Raw genomic sequence first — 16,351 nt, 5'->3', positions numbered from 1 at the left:
GAAGTTTTTACAAATGAACTAAATAACTTCAGCATCTTCTGCTGAAGTTTTTGAAAAAGCTTTATGACAGAACTAATGAATCCAGGACAAAAAAACTTCAACTTATTTAGTGCTGAAGTTTTTACAAATGAACTAAATTACTTCAGCATCTTCTGTTGAAGTTTTTGAAAAAAGCTTATCTAGGACAAAAAAACTTCAGCTTATTTAGTGCTGAAGTTTTTATAAATGAACTAAATAACTTTAGCATCTTCTGCTGAAGTTTTTGAAAAAGCTTAATGACAAAACTAATGAATCCAGGACAAAAAAAACTTCAGCTTATTTAGTGCAATTAAAAACAAAAACTTCAGCAAATAGAATAGAGAATAAAACTTCAGCTACCATGCTTAAGTTTAGTAATTACAAACAAAAACTTCAGCAAATAGAGAATAAAACTTCAGCTACTATGCTTAAGTTCAGCAATTACAAACAAAAACTTCAGCACACTTGGTTCAGCACACTTTCTACCTCAGGCCCGTCTATTAAAATGCTGAAGTTTTGCGTGATTGCCTTTGCTACTTTAGCCCCGTATGCTGAAGTTACGCGAAAAAAGTGGGTACGCTTGCAATTTTTTTTGCAAAACGGGCACAAGTTAAAACGTGATAAAAAAAGTGGGTATAGATGCAAATCCCCCTTTCCATCGAACAGAGTAATTTATGCAAAATCTAACTATTTTTTTCTTCTAATTCCAATGCAACTTAGAGGACTAATTTTTCACTTTACCGAACCAAAGTCACTAAATTATATAATTATAATTATAATTATATATATACAAGAGCCCGTTTGGACATAAGATTTATTTTTTTTCAAAAATTTTTCATTTTTTTTCGAAATTAGTGTTTGGCCATAAAATTTTCAATTTTCACTTGAAGATGAATTTTGTAATTTTTCGAAAATTTATAAAACTACCAAAATTATTTTTCAAAATTTTCACTTATATTACTCGCAAAACTTAAAAAACAACAAAAAATTATATTCATGTCCAGACACAAACTCTAATTTTCAAACATAATTTTTACTTTGAAATTTTTTTCACTTTTATTTTGAAATTTTACAATTCTTATGTCCAAACGCCCACTAAAATTTAGATGAAGTGAAATTAGCAGAGGGACTGCGGGAAAAAGTGGAACGCCGGGCGGATTATCCGGAATTTCGATTTATGAGTTGCAAAAGTTGAAACGATTTGACTGAAACTTCTGCTCTTCCACGCCATTGAACAAGTGTGCTAGTAGTTCATACATTACACTGATTTAGGGTTTTAAAGTAAGTTTCTTCTTTGATTTTTGGTAGTAAATGAATATAGTTCAAAAAGTTTATAGTTTCTTAAGCATTTTCAACAGTGGAGCTTAAACTTATTATGTATAGTGTTGTTTATTTTGTTGCGGTCAAATCCTTTAAGAGCTTACATGCAGGCAATTAGACTTTACGGAATAAGCATATCTTGATTTTGAATAGTGATACTACACATGAAATTGCTTTGTTATGAGTGACTGAACTAAATTTGGGGTCAACTGGTTTTCTGGGCCATTTTATTTTATTTTTTTAGTTTTATGTTTAAGAGATCTGAAAATAAAACACATGATATTGTTATTTTCTTCTATTCAAATTGTAAATGTGTTATGTTGAATCATTTCCTCATATATTTAGGAAATAGATTTTTGTAATTCTTCTGACGGATTGGGCAATCAGCTGAATTTTTGGGTCAGGGTTGGTGGGAGGGGGTTCGAGCCTTGGAATCAGCCATTGATTGCTTGCATTAGAGAATGTTGCCTACATTCCACCCCTCGGGGTACAGCCCTTCCCGGACCCTGCGCGAACATGGGATGCTGAGTTGCCTGGTTGGTGGGAGGGGGAAAGCTGGTAAACTGTTTCCAAGATAATGAAATAGTTTGCTGTATAATTGCCATTTATTGGATTCAATTAAAACAGGCAACTTTCAGTGGGCTTACGCTAATTTGCATAGAGCCTTGTTGCAGGATGGCTTTTAATCTCGAACCTTTCTATTTTTAAGCTTCAACTGTTAGTCAGGGAAGCATTGTTTTTTTTCTTTTGCATTTGGATTATTTGCACTGTGAGTATAGTAAGAATCATCAGACGTAATTTGAGGTTTATTTATCACAGCTGAAGATGGCTAATGATGCTACATCTGGGAGAAAAAATAAGGATAATGAGAGTAATAACTCAGAGAACAAACTGGTTGGTAAAGGATCATCAAGTCGTGGTTCTGGAAAGACAGATGGATCCACAAGAAGCTCAGCTCAGGAAACCTCATCGAAACAAAAGGCTTTAAGCCCTGCAAGTACAAGGAAGTCTGAGCGTCTAGAGATGCGGACACCATCTACTCCTCCTGCTAAGAGGAAATCTGTGAGACTTGAACAACAGAATAATCCGACACCTTTAAAAAGGTCTGAGAGGTGCTCTACTACATCAAGATCAAGGTACTTAGGGAGAGAATCCAATTCGTCTAGTACAAAGGAGGAGAACCAGGAGAAGACTGCGAAGAAGCTGACAACGGAATTTGAAAATGTTAGCACTAGCAAGAAAAATGCTGCAGCATCTGTTGGCTTAAAAAGGAAGAGACTGGATGGCAGACCTTACAAGTTATTATTCAAAAAGCAAAAGAAAGGAGGTACCGCATCGGTTAAGCCAATTGTTCTCTTGAAGTTCTCATTTTCTTGTTTCAGTTTTCCTTGGCCTTTTTATTGTAATAACAAAGAGAAGTAGCACAAGATCAGCTCTCTCTTGGGATGCTGGGAAGTGTAAAAGAAGCTTCATGCATTGCCTATAATTTTCATTATGAGTGTTGTTGAAATGCAAGTGTTAAGATTGGTGTGTGATCATATATGGTTAGATAAAATCAGATATGATCACATTCAGCAAAAAGTGCAATTAACATATATAGATGATAAAATGAGTGAAGATCGCGTGAGATGATTTGGTATTTCCTACGCAGACCTCTGAATGCACTGGTCCATATGTTTAAACCTATGTTGCTCGGACTCTCCAAAAATGTGGCCGGATACGTGTTGGATCCTCCAAAAGCAGTGCATTTTTGAAGTATCCAACACGGGTGCGGCTACATTTTGGAGAGTCCATGCAACATAGGTTTAAACTATGATATTCGAAGGTGTTAGCTTATCAAAAAAGAAAAATAAAGGATGATTGAAGGTGTTAAATGGGATGATGTAGGGACTATAATATATCTGAATCCATGCAGATATAACAAAATTTTAACACAATTAAAGAAAAAGGTCAATATAGGCGACACCACTACTTGGGATTAAGGTTTAGTCATGACTCATTACGGTACGCCTATATAAGGTGTTAGATGTATAGAGATGTGTACGTCAATAGAAATCGTAGATAACCTCAAAGTGTTTGAAAACCCCAAGTTGTGGAGTATTGGAATTCAATGAGCCCAAATGGAGCGAAATAGACAGTGATTCATGTAGCCTACACCAAGTAGCTAGGATTGAGGTGGAATTGTTGCTGTTATCGTTGTAACGTAAATAGACTTGTTTGTCTGTAACACTGCCTAACTTCTTTTGTACTTAATTTTGCTTCATAACAGGAACATAAACTCAGACCTCTTTCATAGTTACCTATGCCAAGTTGTTCTTCAGTTGCTGAACAGTAACATCATCGATTCCACAACCAACACCTTACTTATCACAAAAAAAAAAAAAAAAAGGAATTATTCCGCAACTTAACTATTACCTTATTTTCAAAAAAAAAAAAAGAGGAACTATTCCACAACAGCTGACAGTTGCAGTTGTGCTATCTAGGTTGTTTCTACTTCTAAAATATTTTCATCATGCTGTAAAATAGTTGTAGGTAATGTTATATATGGATAAGATGGTGTTCTCCTCTCATATAGTGTATGAATCAGCAAGTTGTTTCTTCCATATTTTCATCTGTCAGATCTTTCTGCATCTTATTTGCATTATTTCTCTTGCTTGATGACCTTTGCATGTTGTTAGTACCTACAAGTTTAGATGTTCCTTCAGAAATGTTTGTGACTGGCGTCCCAATGTGTCTCACACACTTATGACTTATTATTGGGATAATTATTATTTTGTGTGTTAAATCGCTCTGCTGTAGATGAACTGAAATGCACTCAGGCATATATATTCTTACAGCTGTCCTTATGTAGTTCGTTATAAGTTCTATGAAAGTGATGTGGTGCTTCATTTATTCTTCTCTCTCTCTCTCTCTCTCTCTCTCTCTCTCTCATTTTGGGTGAGGTTCTCCAGAACTGTTATTTTCTAATGGTGTTCTATTTTTGGTACTGGGCCATCGATTGGTGATATCTTGGATGATTTTCTGCATCAAATATTTGGAGAAAACTCTTATGAAAGAGTTGAGACGTGCCTTGGCCGTTAACAGATTTAACAATAAGGAATCGAGCTATTTATTTTCTATTCGAGAGTCGAGTTTGCCATTCTACCGTTTAACTCTCATTGGTGGATAGTGTTATTATATGATAGTGACTGGAATCTGACAAATGATATGAACTCTGGGCGTTCTTTATTAAAATTTCCATCATACATGAATTCTACTATAGCCTTATATTCTTCAAGAAATTCCTCCTTGTTCTTGAGAATTTTTCTTCTCCTTTTTCAAAAGGCTTTTTGATATCCAAAGGGTATGATCATTTTAAAATTTCTGAATAGGACTACTCATCCTTCGTATTGCACTCATTAGAATGATTATCCTTACTATTCTTCTTTAGGCCTTTTAGCCTAGTACAATTACTAAAGCAATCAAATATCAAATGATGCTGCAAATCAATTGTTTTATCGCTGATTAGTTGAAATTTTAAAATTAATTTTGCGATTGGACTTGTCTTTTGATGGCCGTATTGAAATTATACTTTGTTGAAGCTTCATTGAAGAGTTAGATTAACATTGAATGCTGAAGTTAGTAATCTTAACTGTAATTTGATTATTATAAATACTAAATTCATATATGTTTATCATTTTTCTTATGAACAAAAGTGAAATGTTTAGCAATATTTTATTTTCAGTAAATTGTGCGCTTCACTTATCAGTTCTTCAAGCCTCATAGACCTTGTTGCTTTTCTGCACTTTTCGTTTTTTAAAAACTGCTCGAAAAGAGGTATCTCTTCACTCAACAATTTTGAATAGATTATCCTCATGTTAGTATATGTTTGTTGCACCATATATTTAACTGTTTCTAGAAGAACATACTCTTGCTGATAGATTACATGTGGCGCCTTTTTAGTAACAGCTGCTAATATGTCTTTCTTGGGTCAGATCATTGTGAAGATGATGGTATTGATGGGGAGCATGGTTCTGGATCTCCATCTAGTTTGTTGCGTGAGGAAGACCTGGTTGCGCCTGAAGAAAGAGGAATCCTATTCAATGAGCAGAAGAGCCTCCATATCCATCTAAAAGCTGAGATTGCAAAACTTTTTGGAGTGATAAAAGTTTCGGTATTGACTTCTATATTACACGTCATATAAATTTTTTAAATCAGTTTTCCACAGAAGGAAATGCTAATCTCATATCTACAAATGGTGTAAAATGCGTGTACTCTGTGAAATGTTGCAAAAGGGTCAGTTTTCTGTTCAGTTGAAAGGTGTACGCCCTGGTTAACTTACCTCGGATATTTACTCCTTTGTTTAGAGTTTTGTTAGTGGCTTTAACCAAATTGTTTGAGTAATAAAACATTTACGAGCACTTATGGGACGCCTTGTGTTTGCTGTTGTAACTCTTTCTTTAAAGCCCTAACAGACAATATTAGTTCAGCTCTCGGTTAAGTGGTTAGAAGCGCGTTGACCAAAAACATAAGGGCGCTGCAATTTGAGAACTTTCTTCAATAACTGTCAATGAGACTGTCTTACGTTCTACAAATTTTAGACCTTACCTAAATCCAGTACTTAGTTTTCACGAATGACGGTGTTTGGTTAAGCAATCTTAAATTTTATTATTCTCCTATAATCGCTTGGTTCGCCATTGGCTCAAATAATCTTCCTTTTTTGTATGAAAGCTATTTCCATTTGGCTGTCCTCCCTTCCTAGCTTAGTACATGTTTGGTTATCCAAATTTTCATAAAAATGTGCCGGCGCCATTTCCTTAACCTGAAAGTGAATCTTACTACGATAATTTGTTCGTCCTTTCTGTTGCATTTCTGCCCCTCACACCTCCTGAGAGCTTTAGGTTCTTCGATGATGCTTTTGAAAAGCATTTTGTGTTGGCTTATGACTCTATTCTTAAGAAATTTATCTTGCCCTTCCTAATCTGCCATGACGAATCTCTTATCATGTATAGTTTGTTCTATTTCCCTTTCCCTTCCTTCGGTTTTTAAAGGGTTGGGGTTGTGGGGAGGGCTGGTATGATATATCAGGAGAAAAACTTAAGTTACGTTTGGTGCTGTGTGTAAAGGAAAATAAAAAAGGTATTCTGGCAAGACTACCATACTCAACTTCCAACTTATAAGTACTGCTTTTAAAATTTGAAGTCACGACCCCGGTCTTTCACTGTGTTGATATGGCTCTAAAATCTAAATGCAGGAAGTCATCAAGCATACTGCAGAAAAATTTCTGGAATATATTATGGAGAATCATCGTGTTAGTAAGGAACCTGAAACAATTTTGCAGGCTTTCCAGATATCTCTGGTTAGTATCTTTTTTTCATCCACTTTCACTGTCTCTTTGCTTGTGTTTTTTATTCTTAGATTATACTAGTTATGTAAATCATAATTTTACCCTTTCTGTGTTGAATATCATATAATTTTATGTGTGGTGACAGATACTTGTGGATATAATTTTATCAGGATTGCAGTGACAAATATATTGTAGATATAATCGTATTAGGAAATTTTCGTTATCTGGCTGCTATTACTACTTGTTGTGTCTGCCTCTTTTAAGTTTTCTTTGAGCCGGGGTTCTATTGGAAATAGCCTCTCTACCTTCACAAAGGTCGGGTAAGGTCTGCGTATATTCTACCCTCCCTAGACCCTACTTTGTCGGATTACACTGGGTATGTTGTTGTTGTTGATAATCGTATTAGGAAGCTTGCCAGCAATTTTAATGGTCTTTCTTGTGGACTGATGAATTATAAATTTCACCTATTTTTGACGCGCACACATGCACATATGTAGTAATAAAGTACTTCTGAAATTTTTCATACTTCAAGTTCGAACACATCTCTTTTGGGCATGGGACTTTTGGAATGCATTGATTGGACTGCACCAGTTCAAACACCTCTCAGCTTCATAAGTGCTACAAAAGACTTTCATATCCAACAAAAGCTTCAAGTTTCAATGCAAATCATGTCTAACCCAATGCTAGGTTCTTTTGAAGTTTTGGCAGAACTAAGGCAACTTCTAACTGAAGATTTTTGCGGATTTCTTTGTGTTGTTTCTTCTTATTTACATTTTTATTTAATTTTTGGTGCTTTGCGGAACCTGAGGGCAAGAAAATTTGTTTGCTCCTTGCCTCTATATCCATCATCTTACGTGCTTCTCCTTTTAAGTATCATACTTATAACTCTCTTGATTTAAAATCCTGCTCTAAACTCTCCTCTTTATTTTTTCTTCTCTATGTGCAAGTAACTCTAGCTATTGATTATTTCCAATATTACTTTGCACGAATGGGATTTTATACTGGAATCACTTTTCTCACGAAAAAGAAAAGAGAGAAAAGTAGTTACTATTCACTTGTGGAGGTTACAAGTTTAACATGCTCAATTTTTGCTAATTGTAAAGTAGTCGTTCGTGTATAAAAATGCTTTGTGGAAAGGTATTGTCTCATTTCATAACTCTCTTTGCATCCTGAGATATCTTTATTGTTGCCTTAAATTTACATGTTCATTTTAGTGAATTTACTGAACTTGTGTTCTCATTGATGTCTACTGTAATTGTCAGTCTTGGATCGCAGCTTCAATCGCGAAGCAAAAGATTGACAAAGACAATATATTCTTGCTCGTAAAACAACAGTTACAGTTTAGATGCACTAAAGAAGAGGCATACAATGTCTATCTGAAGCTGCGTTCCTTAAAGAAGATATTTTTGCAGAGATTGGATCAGAATGCTCCAAGATATCCTATATCATCATCTGTTAAAGAAGAGCCATATAAGGGAAGCATGTCGCAAGCAGTAGTATCTACCCCACTGAACGTGAAAACCGATATCAAAGACAGGTTACTAGATAAACGGTTCAGTGGAGAAGGCAGTGTAATTCCTGAGGAAAAACTTATGGACAGTCAAAGGGAAAAGGTCTTTAAGGAGGTTCAGTGCAGACGTGACAGGCAAATATCCATGCTGGGACAAAAGCAACAAGAAAAACTTGAGGAGTTCCATAGAATCTGGGAGAAGAAAAAGGAAGAGCTAGAGAAGGAGTACAGAATGGAGATAGCTGTTCTTCGCTCTATACATGGTCAGACTGCAGCAACTAAGGATAGACAAAAAGCATTAGAAACTGAGTTTGCAAGGAAAATGGAAGAGCACAAATGCCAAAAGGACAAGCAACTCAAAGAGCTTGAGGCTAATTTCTCTGCTATGAGGAATGAGGAGATGCATAATTCCCATTATGCGGTTGATGAGCTCCATTTGCTTGGATCTGATTCTGGGGACGGCATGGGGTGCTCCGAGGAAAGTTTAAATGTCTCTGACAGTAATCCCAAGACTGTTACCCCTGTATGTGGACAGCATGTTGAGTTACAGTGTCCAGACAATGTTGTCTCTAGCATGCATGGCGACGTGACAGCATCTGATGCACCTGCATCTTCTCAAGACGAGTGCCATGTTCTTCCTGTTCTATCTACTAAAGTCTTAGAAGCTTCAGTTTCAGAAGAGCAAGCTGAGATCACCACCACGGGGAGAACATTGGTTGCTGCAATTGAGCAGTCCGATGAAGCAGGTAATTCAGGTGGCAGTGGAGAGGAAATTGCTTGTAAGGTTCCTCTACTTTCCAAAGAACATACTGGTGAAGTCGCATCAGACAACCGAAGTCAAGGCTGTTCATTGGAAATATCTGAATCTCCTCTTAACAAAGTTGTGGGACATGATCAAATTTCTGAAATAAATAACATTAATCAAGAACTGGGTACAGAAAATATTATTCCGGAAAATAATTCTGATTCGCCAATTGATGGAAACCAGAGAGACAAAATTAGCTCCATTGATGGAAACCAATCAACTCCGGAGGAATCGTCAGCAGACTTGCCTTGTTTAGAAGCAGTTCCTTCTTCCGACAATGCTTGTTCTTTGCGGCAAAATTCAGTATGTTTGCTTTTGTGTTGCATGTTTATATGATGCATGTGTTGGATCATTCTGTTGTCTGTTTAGGTTCTAAATCTGGATACAAGTAGTATAAGGCTTTCTGGGGGCAAGTTAAAACGTCTCAAATAGTGAATATGTGTTCCGTTTAGATCATCTTTGACAGATCAATTTCCATGCGACCTTAGAGTTTGATTTCAATCCATAAAACAGTGAAGTAAATTAGTGTTATCAGGTGCAGACGTGCTGTGCAATTCTGTCTCAAAAATTTACATGTTGTGACAGCATATGCATTTCGTTTGTAAGTTATGGATATAGTCAGATTGATTTGTGACACTTCTACTTGATCAGGTACATTTGGATGAATGTTCCAGGTCTTCAGGAGATAATGGAACACATGATAACAATGTGCTACTTAGTGAAAACCAGATTGGAATACAAACTGAACTTGTTTCTGGACGGACTATAAACAACACTTCTGAAGCAATGTTAGCTGACAGTTGTGAGCAACATCGTACAGTAGGTGATGGCATTCCCGTTGCTACTCCCATTGCCACTCACCATACTCACAGAGAGAGTGCATCTCAAACCCATGTTGAAAGAAACTTTATTCCAATCCCTGGATCCTCCCCCCATGCAGCAGAACCTTTACATCAAGCTGTTTCTCCAGCTGGAAAAAATCTGGTGCCTCGTGCATCTGTTGTCTCAGACATAAGTGTTACCTGCAATCAATCAATCTTACCAGCAGTCAGCAGAGTGCATCCTCAATCTATTACTGATCTTCGTGCATCTTCTCAGAATACTGAAACGGCGTTTCAAGTGGCTCAGAGTTCCGCTGAGCTTCCTAGTCAAGCAGTCTCTCAACATAACGTTAATGTTGCCTTTTTTCAAGGATCTAGCAATATGCCAGTGCATCCTGCCCATCAGATGGCCACTTTGAATTCAGCTCTTCCTTTCCATTCTGACCCCCTTCATATAATATGGGAAAGGGAACATAAAGAAAGAGAACAAGTGACAAAAGGCCACGAGGATATGGTTTGTGTCCAATATCTCCATAATTATATACTGGGGGACTCCATCCATCATTTATTTCATTTTGTTAAGCTGTTTTCCTCTCTTTGAACAGAAATTGCATCTGAGAGCTGAGTGCGAGAAGGAGATAGAGGTTGTTGCTGCACCAATTCGTAAGAAATATGATTTAAAGCTTCAGGAGGCTGAGGCAGCATATCTTTTGAAGAAGAATGAGCTTGATATGAATCAGAAAATAGTTCTCATGAATAAGGCTCTGGCTAATGCTTTCAGATTTAAATGCATAGATCTTGAAATTACTGCGCCTCCAGTTGTGCAGCAAGGTACTTATATATATTTTTTGTTTATGTGTTCCTAACCATTAGTTGATATTTCCTGTCGGAAAATTTGAACTTATATTGGTATCTGCATTAAATATGACGGGGGATTTGAATTCATTGTTTCTCGTGACCCCTAAACGTAACCATAATTTGTTTTGTTCCAGTTGTGCCTCCGGCTTATATGCAGCATCAGGTATGGCGGCAGCATAGTTTGAGGTCTTCTCCTATGACTGGTTCATCTTCTGCCAGCGAGCAAGCTTCAGCCCGAGCTTGTTTAAGATCTTCCCCAATCAGTGGTTTGTCTTCAGCTCGCCTACCTGTGGGGGGCCAGCAGACTTCTGTCCCATATTCACCAGTTGCTGATTATTCAATACATTCTGGGGGAACCTCTCGGCCTACATTAAGATCTCCACCTGCAGCTGATCAGCAGAGTGCTGCTTTTAGTCATTCAACAAGAGCTCCTACCGGAATTGTAAGCAGGCCGCCTCTCATTAGCATAATCAACCCTTCCAGGGGTAATCCTCGATTAGGTGGCGAGATTCGTGCTCCAGCCCCTCATCTTCAGCCTTTCAGGGTACCTACATCAACCCTTGTTAGCAGCTCATCGATCCTTCCAAATGGTGTGCAAGGTCATCCACGACCTGTTAAGGTGGCTGCATCATCTTCTTCACATCCACAACTTTCATCTCTACGATCAACATCACTCCCGTTGCAAGTTTTGCAAGATGAAATACAGCCACCCATAGTGCCACAATTAGCTGTAGATCTTTCTAATTCTGGGAGTACATCATTGGACCATGGACTTGGAGGAATGCCTGCTATACAGAATGCATATCTCTCTGCACGGGAATTGCTTCTAGACATGGAGAATCGATCTCGTGCAAACAGACCTAATTTTATGCTACCTTTATCAGATAGCTGTAACATTGATTCAGTAGACCTATCTGACTTTCATTCACTGGGCAGTGTACAGGGAGGTTCTTCCTCTGCAGGGGAAGCTACTAATGTAAGTTCAGCTGTTTGTCTGTCCGATGATGACTGAACTATTGATAATAAAGAGGATTTGTTTGTCTGTTTGTGGGTCAGCTCTTCTATCTGTATGTGTAAATACTTTCTTTTAGAAAATTGAAAAAGGCAGAATGGAAAAGAATGCTGTCAGAGGGCACTGACAGAGGTCTAAGCAAATTTAACCTTGGGAGAGGAAGCTTTGGGGAAATATATGGGTACGCACTTCCTTCTCCACCCTGCCCCCTCAACTTTGTTATTTTAGGGTCCCATGAGTAATGCAGCTGTATATGCTCCAATTTTCTGTCTGTAGTTGTTATTGCAATATATCTGTTCCTTGGTTTAGGTTTCTCATGAATGTTTGTTTGTCTAATAATACCATGTTTCTGAAGCTATGATTGTAGCGAGGCATGCTTAATTGATTCTACGTTGACACTACCAAAGCATGATTTTCATCTACTTTATAATCCTGGAGAATTGACTATTGAGCTGCTCAAGTGTAATGTGTCAGTGATCTGAACATTTCTGGACCTTATTTTTCACTTCAGAGAATTTGGCTTTTCATCCTAGGAATTAGTGGCATTAGCTTGAGCTTCAATTTTTTCCTTTTGAGAAATCTAGTATATGTAGATTCAAAGGATAAAGATAGATTGGAAAGAAGCAAGTAATACTAATTTTGCAACCAAGTTAAATTAACAAAGGAGTTGGGCCTTCAATGAGATCAAACCACAAACTTGAGTAAAGATTCAAATCCTTGCTAGAATTCCAATAAACAACCTAAATTATTAAGCTGAAAAGAAGGAGATTACAACTAAACATACCTTAAAAGAGGAAGTAAGAGTTTACTAGTAGAACCAGATACCCTACACCTCTCAAGGGTTTCAATCTTCAATCTTATAAACTTAGAAAAGTACATGAAAATTAATATTTATATGGTCTTGTGAAAATAGGCCTAAGACCCAAAATAGAAATCTAGTTGGCTAAAAATAGAAAGAGACTAAAAAATGTGAAGTATATTGAACACAATGTGCCGCTAAATTATTGGTTGCAGAACCTACATTTAGATACTTCTCTTCCGGATCCATGATTGCATAATGCAGACACCCTTTTGCTCACATTTTCAGACTCTTTCATCCATTGTTTGTGAATCGGAGATTTATGTTTACCTGAGGAGAAAGAAAATCTCACTGGTAAGAGGAAATGATAAACTAAGAAATCTTTTCAGTTATCGCAGTTGGGCAATCACATGGAGGATAAGTATTTGGTGGTCTGATGTAAATCGTTTGTCATGTACACTCTTTGATCTCATCTATCAAAAGAAAATGCACACCTTTTGATCTTCAGTTCACTAAAAGACGAAAAAGGGTCTGTAACCATACTCTTTATCCCCTTCCCCCTCTTCCTTTTAGTCTTTTTCTTCTTTTTTCCCTATATATATTATTCGTGATGATAAGAGGCATTCTAGTGAAAGGTAGCTCTATCAGCAGCTCAAATTAAGTGACTAGCTTCCTGAAGGGTGTTGTTCTGTCGTGTGTAGCGGGTGCCAGTGAGAAAAAGCCAGAAGCTGGGGAGAAGCCAGAAGATAACGGACAAGATTGCAGTGCTGCAAAAGCTAGTTTCTCCAACTGGCAAGGTAATTAACTGCCAGAAGCAGCATGCCACATTTTCCCCTTTTCAGTGACTTACCAGCTTCACTCTTTCTCTAATTACATATCCAATACTCAAAAAGACATGACTCGTATTGCAGGCTGACGCAGCTTCTGTCCTCCATGAGGCTTACAACTCTATCAAGGCTCTTCAAGATCAGATTCAGGTTCTAACCAGTTTCAGTGCATTGAAGTAAAAGAAGAAGCGCGTTTTTTTTTCTTTCCGTTTAGACTTGCATTGTGCATGATTTACTCATTTGTCTGCAGAACTTGTGTAATATGGAAAGCACTTCTCACAACCACAGTGATTCCCTTTTTCACGCACAGGTAAAATATGCTTAATCGTTCAATCTAATGCATAAATTATTGTTATCTCCTTGAGTTATTTATGAATGAAGTAAACAGAATAGCAGGGGGGAACAAATTGATGTACAAAGCAAAGGTATTTGTTTGGTTCCACTTCCAGTGTCACTTATGCAGAAACTAACAGACGAAGACGTCTTCAGCGAAAACATGCAGTCATGAATGATATTGTACAGTGAGAAGTAAGAAAAGCTGTTTATAGTTTTGTTAATGAAGTAATCAACTAATCATCTTAGTTTCAATAGAGGAAATAACCCATTTTCTTTTTGTTTTTTCCTCTCTCGTAATACTTGAGGAAATGATATCATGATGCTGCCTTGTGATATTCTTTCCTCAATTTTACTAACTTTATAGGCCAACTTTCGCGCTTGGTATGATGGCAGTCATTGTTTTGGAGTATGTTTTCACGAAAAAGTTATTTTATGGTTTGATTATGAGGAAATGTTTTTCATCAAAAGGGGAAAGTGGCTTCCCTCACTTATGGATGGAAGTTGTTTCCTTGCAGGACTTTTAGCTTCATATTATTATCCTCAACTAACACTTAAAACATATTATCAATCGTTATTATAGAAAAAGAGGGCAGCCCGGTGCACTAAGCTCCTGCTATGCACGGGGTCATGGGAAGGATCGGATCACAAGGGTCATCCTTACCATGCATTTTTGTAAGAGGTTGTTTTCACGGTTCAAACCCGTGACCAAAGGGTTACGGTGACAGCAACTTTATCAGTTACGCCAAGGCTTTTCCAATCGTTATTATACAAAATTCATCAAAATACTCAGACTCTTAGACAAATTATCAATCGTTAATATACAAAAGGAGGGCGTCCCGGTGCATTAAGCACCCGCTATGTGCGGGGTCGGTGGAAGGTCGGACCACATCCTTAACCTGTATTTCTGTAAGAGGTGGCAACAACTTTACCTGAAGGCTCCCCTTCCAATCGTTAATATACAAAATTCATCAAAATATTCATTCAACTTGTTACTATTATTAGGAAATTATTTTTCATTCACCGATCAAGCATTAGAAAACATGTCTAGAAAACATTTTAATTGAAAATTTTCATAGAAATGAGTTCCTTCGTGCCAAACACAGTTTATTCTAAACATATCTGTGTGACTTGTTATTTTTTCTATGTAACTATTAAACACTTAATCTAATATACACCCCACCTCTATGTATGGGCCAAAATCCACATTGTCGAAATAAGTAAAAATGGCGTGTAGTAGCCACTAATTAAGGGTGTCTTTAATTTTTATCCACTAATTACAATGCTCAGCAAAAATAGCAACTACTAATAGGGAAAAGACACATTTACCCTTTCTTCAATGCGCTTATAATGCCAAAATGCCCAAAAATCCTTTTTTTTCATTCAGTCGAGGGAAAAGAATTTGAGAGGGGTTTCAGGGCAAGTTGCGTATTCTTTGCTTCTTCATCATCCTCTCGCATGCAAAGGATCTTCAGTTAATCTTCCTGCTCCTTCATCTTCTCCGCCATCTTCTTTGAATCGTTCGCGACTGGTAATGTGTGTTTTTTTTAATGCATTTTTGTATTTCTAAATGTGTAATCGGGTTCAATGCCGTGTGAAGTATGTTTGAAATTGCAAAAAATGATCATTATATGTTGATTCAGTGTCGGAGATGTAGTGTGATTGTGTTATTCAGAAATTTTTAGGGTTGAAATGTGAAATCTGTTTGTGGTTGATTCAATATATTTGATTATGTAGGTATATTTCATAAAAATAGTCGTAGAAATTCCTAAGCTTACTGTGTTTATGAATTTTTAGTTAACTGTGTTCCTGAAATATAAGAAAGAAACGACATTAAATTTTGAAGTTGGAACTCAAAGTTAAGGACTGATTGTCCTTAACTTTTGCACATGAAACTTGAAGTTAAGGACCAAATGTCCTTAACTTTTGAACTACAAATTTGAAGTTTAGGACCTATTGTCCTTAACTTTTGAACTTTAAACTTTAAGTTAAGGACTGCTTGTCCTTAACTTTTGTATGTGACACTTGAAGTTAAGGACCAAGTCCCTGCAACTAATTGTAAGTCCTAATCTTTATTTTCTTTTTCCTTCTTTTGTAGTGTGATAATGGAAGGAGATCGTGTGTTCGAGTTTGATGATTGGCGTAATTTTATGGTGTATTGGAAAGGAGATTTACAATATAAGGAAACAATTAAAGGTTTTTTGTCTAATAGCAGTGGAAGAAATTGAGGGATGGTATTTTTGGCAACTTCTTCCGATTACAAAGTGTGAAGTTCTCTGGTAAACTTATTCACTGTATATTGCTTTCAGAAATTGTATATAATGAACCCGATTCAATGACATCAAGGTATTTGATCGTGAAATTAAATTTACCCGCGAAGCATTTCACATAATTACTGGTTTGAAGTCTTATTCGTCGCTCGACATCAAAGGTTTACATGAGAAAGAGAATAGGCTTTAGAGTCTATTTCCTTGGAAAGGATAGAATTGAGTTGGGTGATTTGTTTAGTTTTATTTCTAGTCACCCACATGGTACAACTTCATCATTTGTTGGCAGCGATGATGATGCTTTGAAGTTGGCAACAATCTATTTTGTTGAATCTGTTTTGATGGGCAAGCGGAAGAATAGGAATGTGTCCGATCAGATAATGAAAATTGTCGACGATGATGCACTCTGCTCTTCCTTCAACTGGGGCTCTCTTTCTTATGAGACACTATTAAAT

At 36.9% G+C, this 16,351-nt stretch overlaps 1 protein-coding gene across 5 annotated transcripts; it reads left to right on the top strand.

Moving 5' to 3' along the window:
- Positions 1,122–14,076, top strand: LOC109230900 (helicase protein MOM1-like). Of its 5 annotated transcripts, none has more exons than XM_019396370.1 (12): positions 1,122–1,299; positions 2,158–2,665; positions 5,313–5,491; positions 6,572–6,676; positions 7,927–9,282; positions 9,631–10,314; positions 10,406–10,631; positions 10,793–11,634; positions 13,171–13,266; positions 13,381–13,446; positions 13,547–13,606; positions 13,685–14,076. In XM_019396370.1, exons 2-12 carry the CDS (start codon positions 2,164–2,166, stop codon positions 13,802–13,804), a joined length of 4,236 nt encoding a protein of 1,411 aa, XP_019251915.1. In that variant the 5' UTR covers positions 1,122–1,299; positions 2,158–2,163; the 3' UTR covers positions 13,805–14,076. The 5 variants fall into 5 exon arrangements, 2 of the variants coding, with proteins under 2 accessions (XP_019251915.1, XP_019251916.1); XM_019396371.1 differs by having other exon boundaries at positions 13,690–13,805; XR_002068724.1 differs by lacking the exons at positions 13,381–13,446; positions 13,547–13,606; positions 13,685–14,076 and adding exons at positions 11,750–11,851; positions 12,859–12,998 and having other exon boundaries at positions 13,171–13,232.

The sequence above is a fragment of the Nicotiana attenuata genome, chromosome 8 (assembly GCF_001879085.1).
Source record: "Nicotiana attenuata strain UT chromosome 8, NIATTr2, whole genome shotgun sequence".
In the NCBI taxonomy this organism is placed as follows: Eukaryota; Viridiplantae; Streptophyta; class Magnoliopsida; order Solanales; family Solanaceae; genus Nicotiana; species Nicotiana attenuata.
This window is presented reverse-complemented; position numbering and strand designations above follow the sequence as displayed.

Excerpts from the sequence above, each read along its gene's own strand:
- LOC109230900 (XM_019396370.1), top strand. The coding sequence starts at position 2,164 with ATGGCTAATGATGCTACATCTGGGAGAAAAAATAAGGATAATGAGAGT. Across the intron at positions 2,666-5,312 it reads CAAAAAGCAAAAGAAAGGAG|ATCATTGTGAAGATGATGGT; the intron begins GTACCGCATCGG and ends TTCTTGGGTCAG. Across the intron at positions 5,492-6,571 it reads TTGGAGTGATAAAAGTTTCG|GAAGTCATCAAGCATACTGC; the intron begins GTATTGACTTCT and ends ATCTAAATGCAG.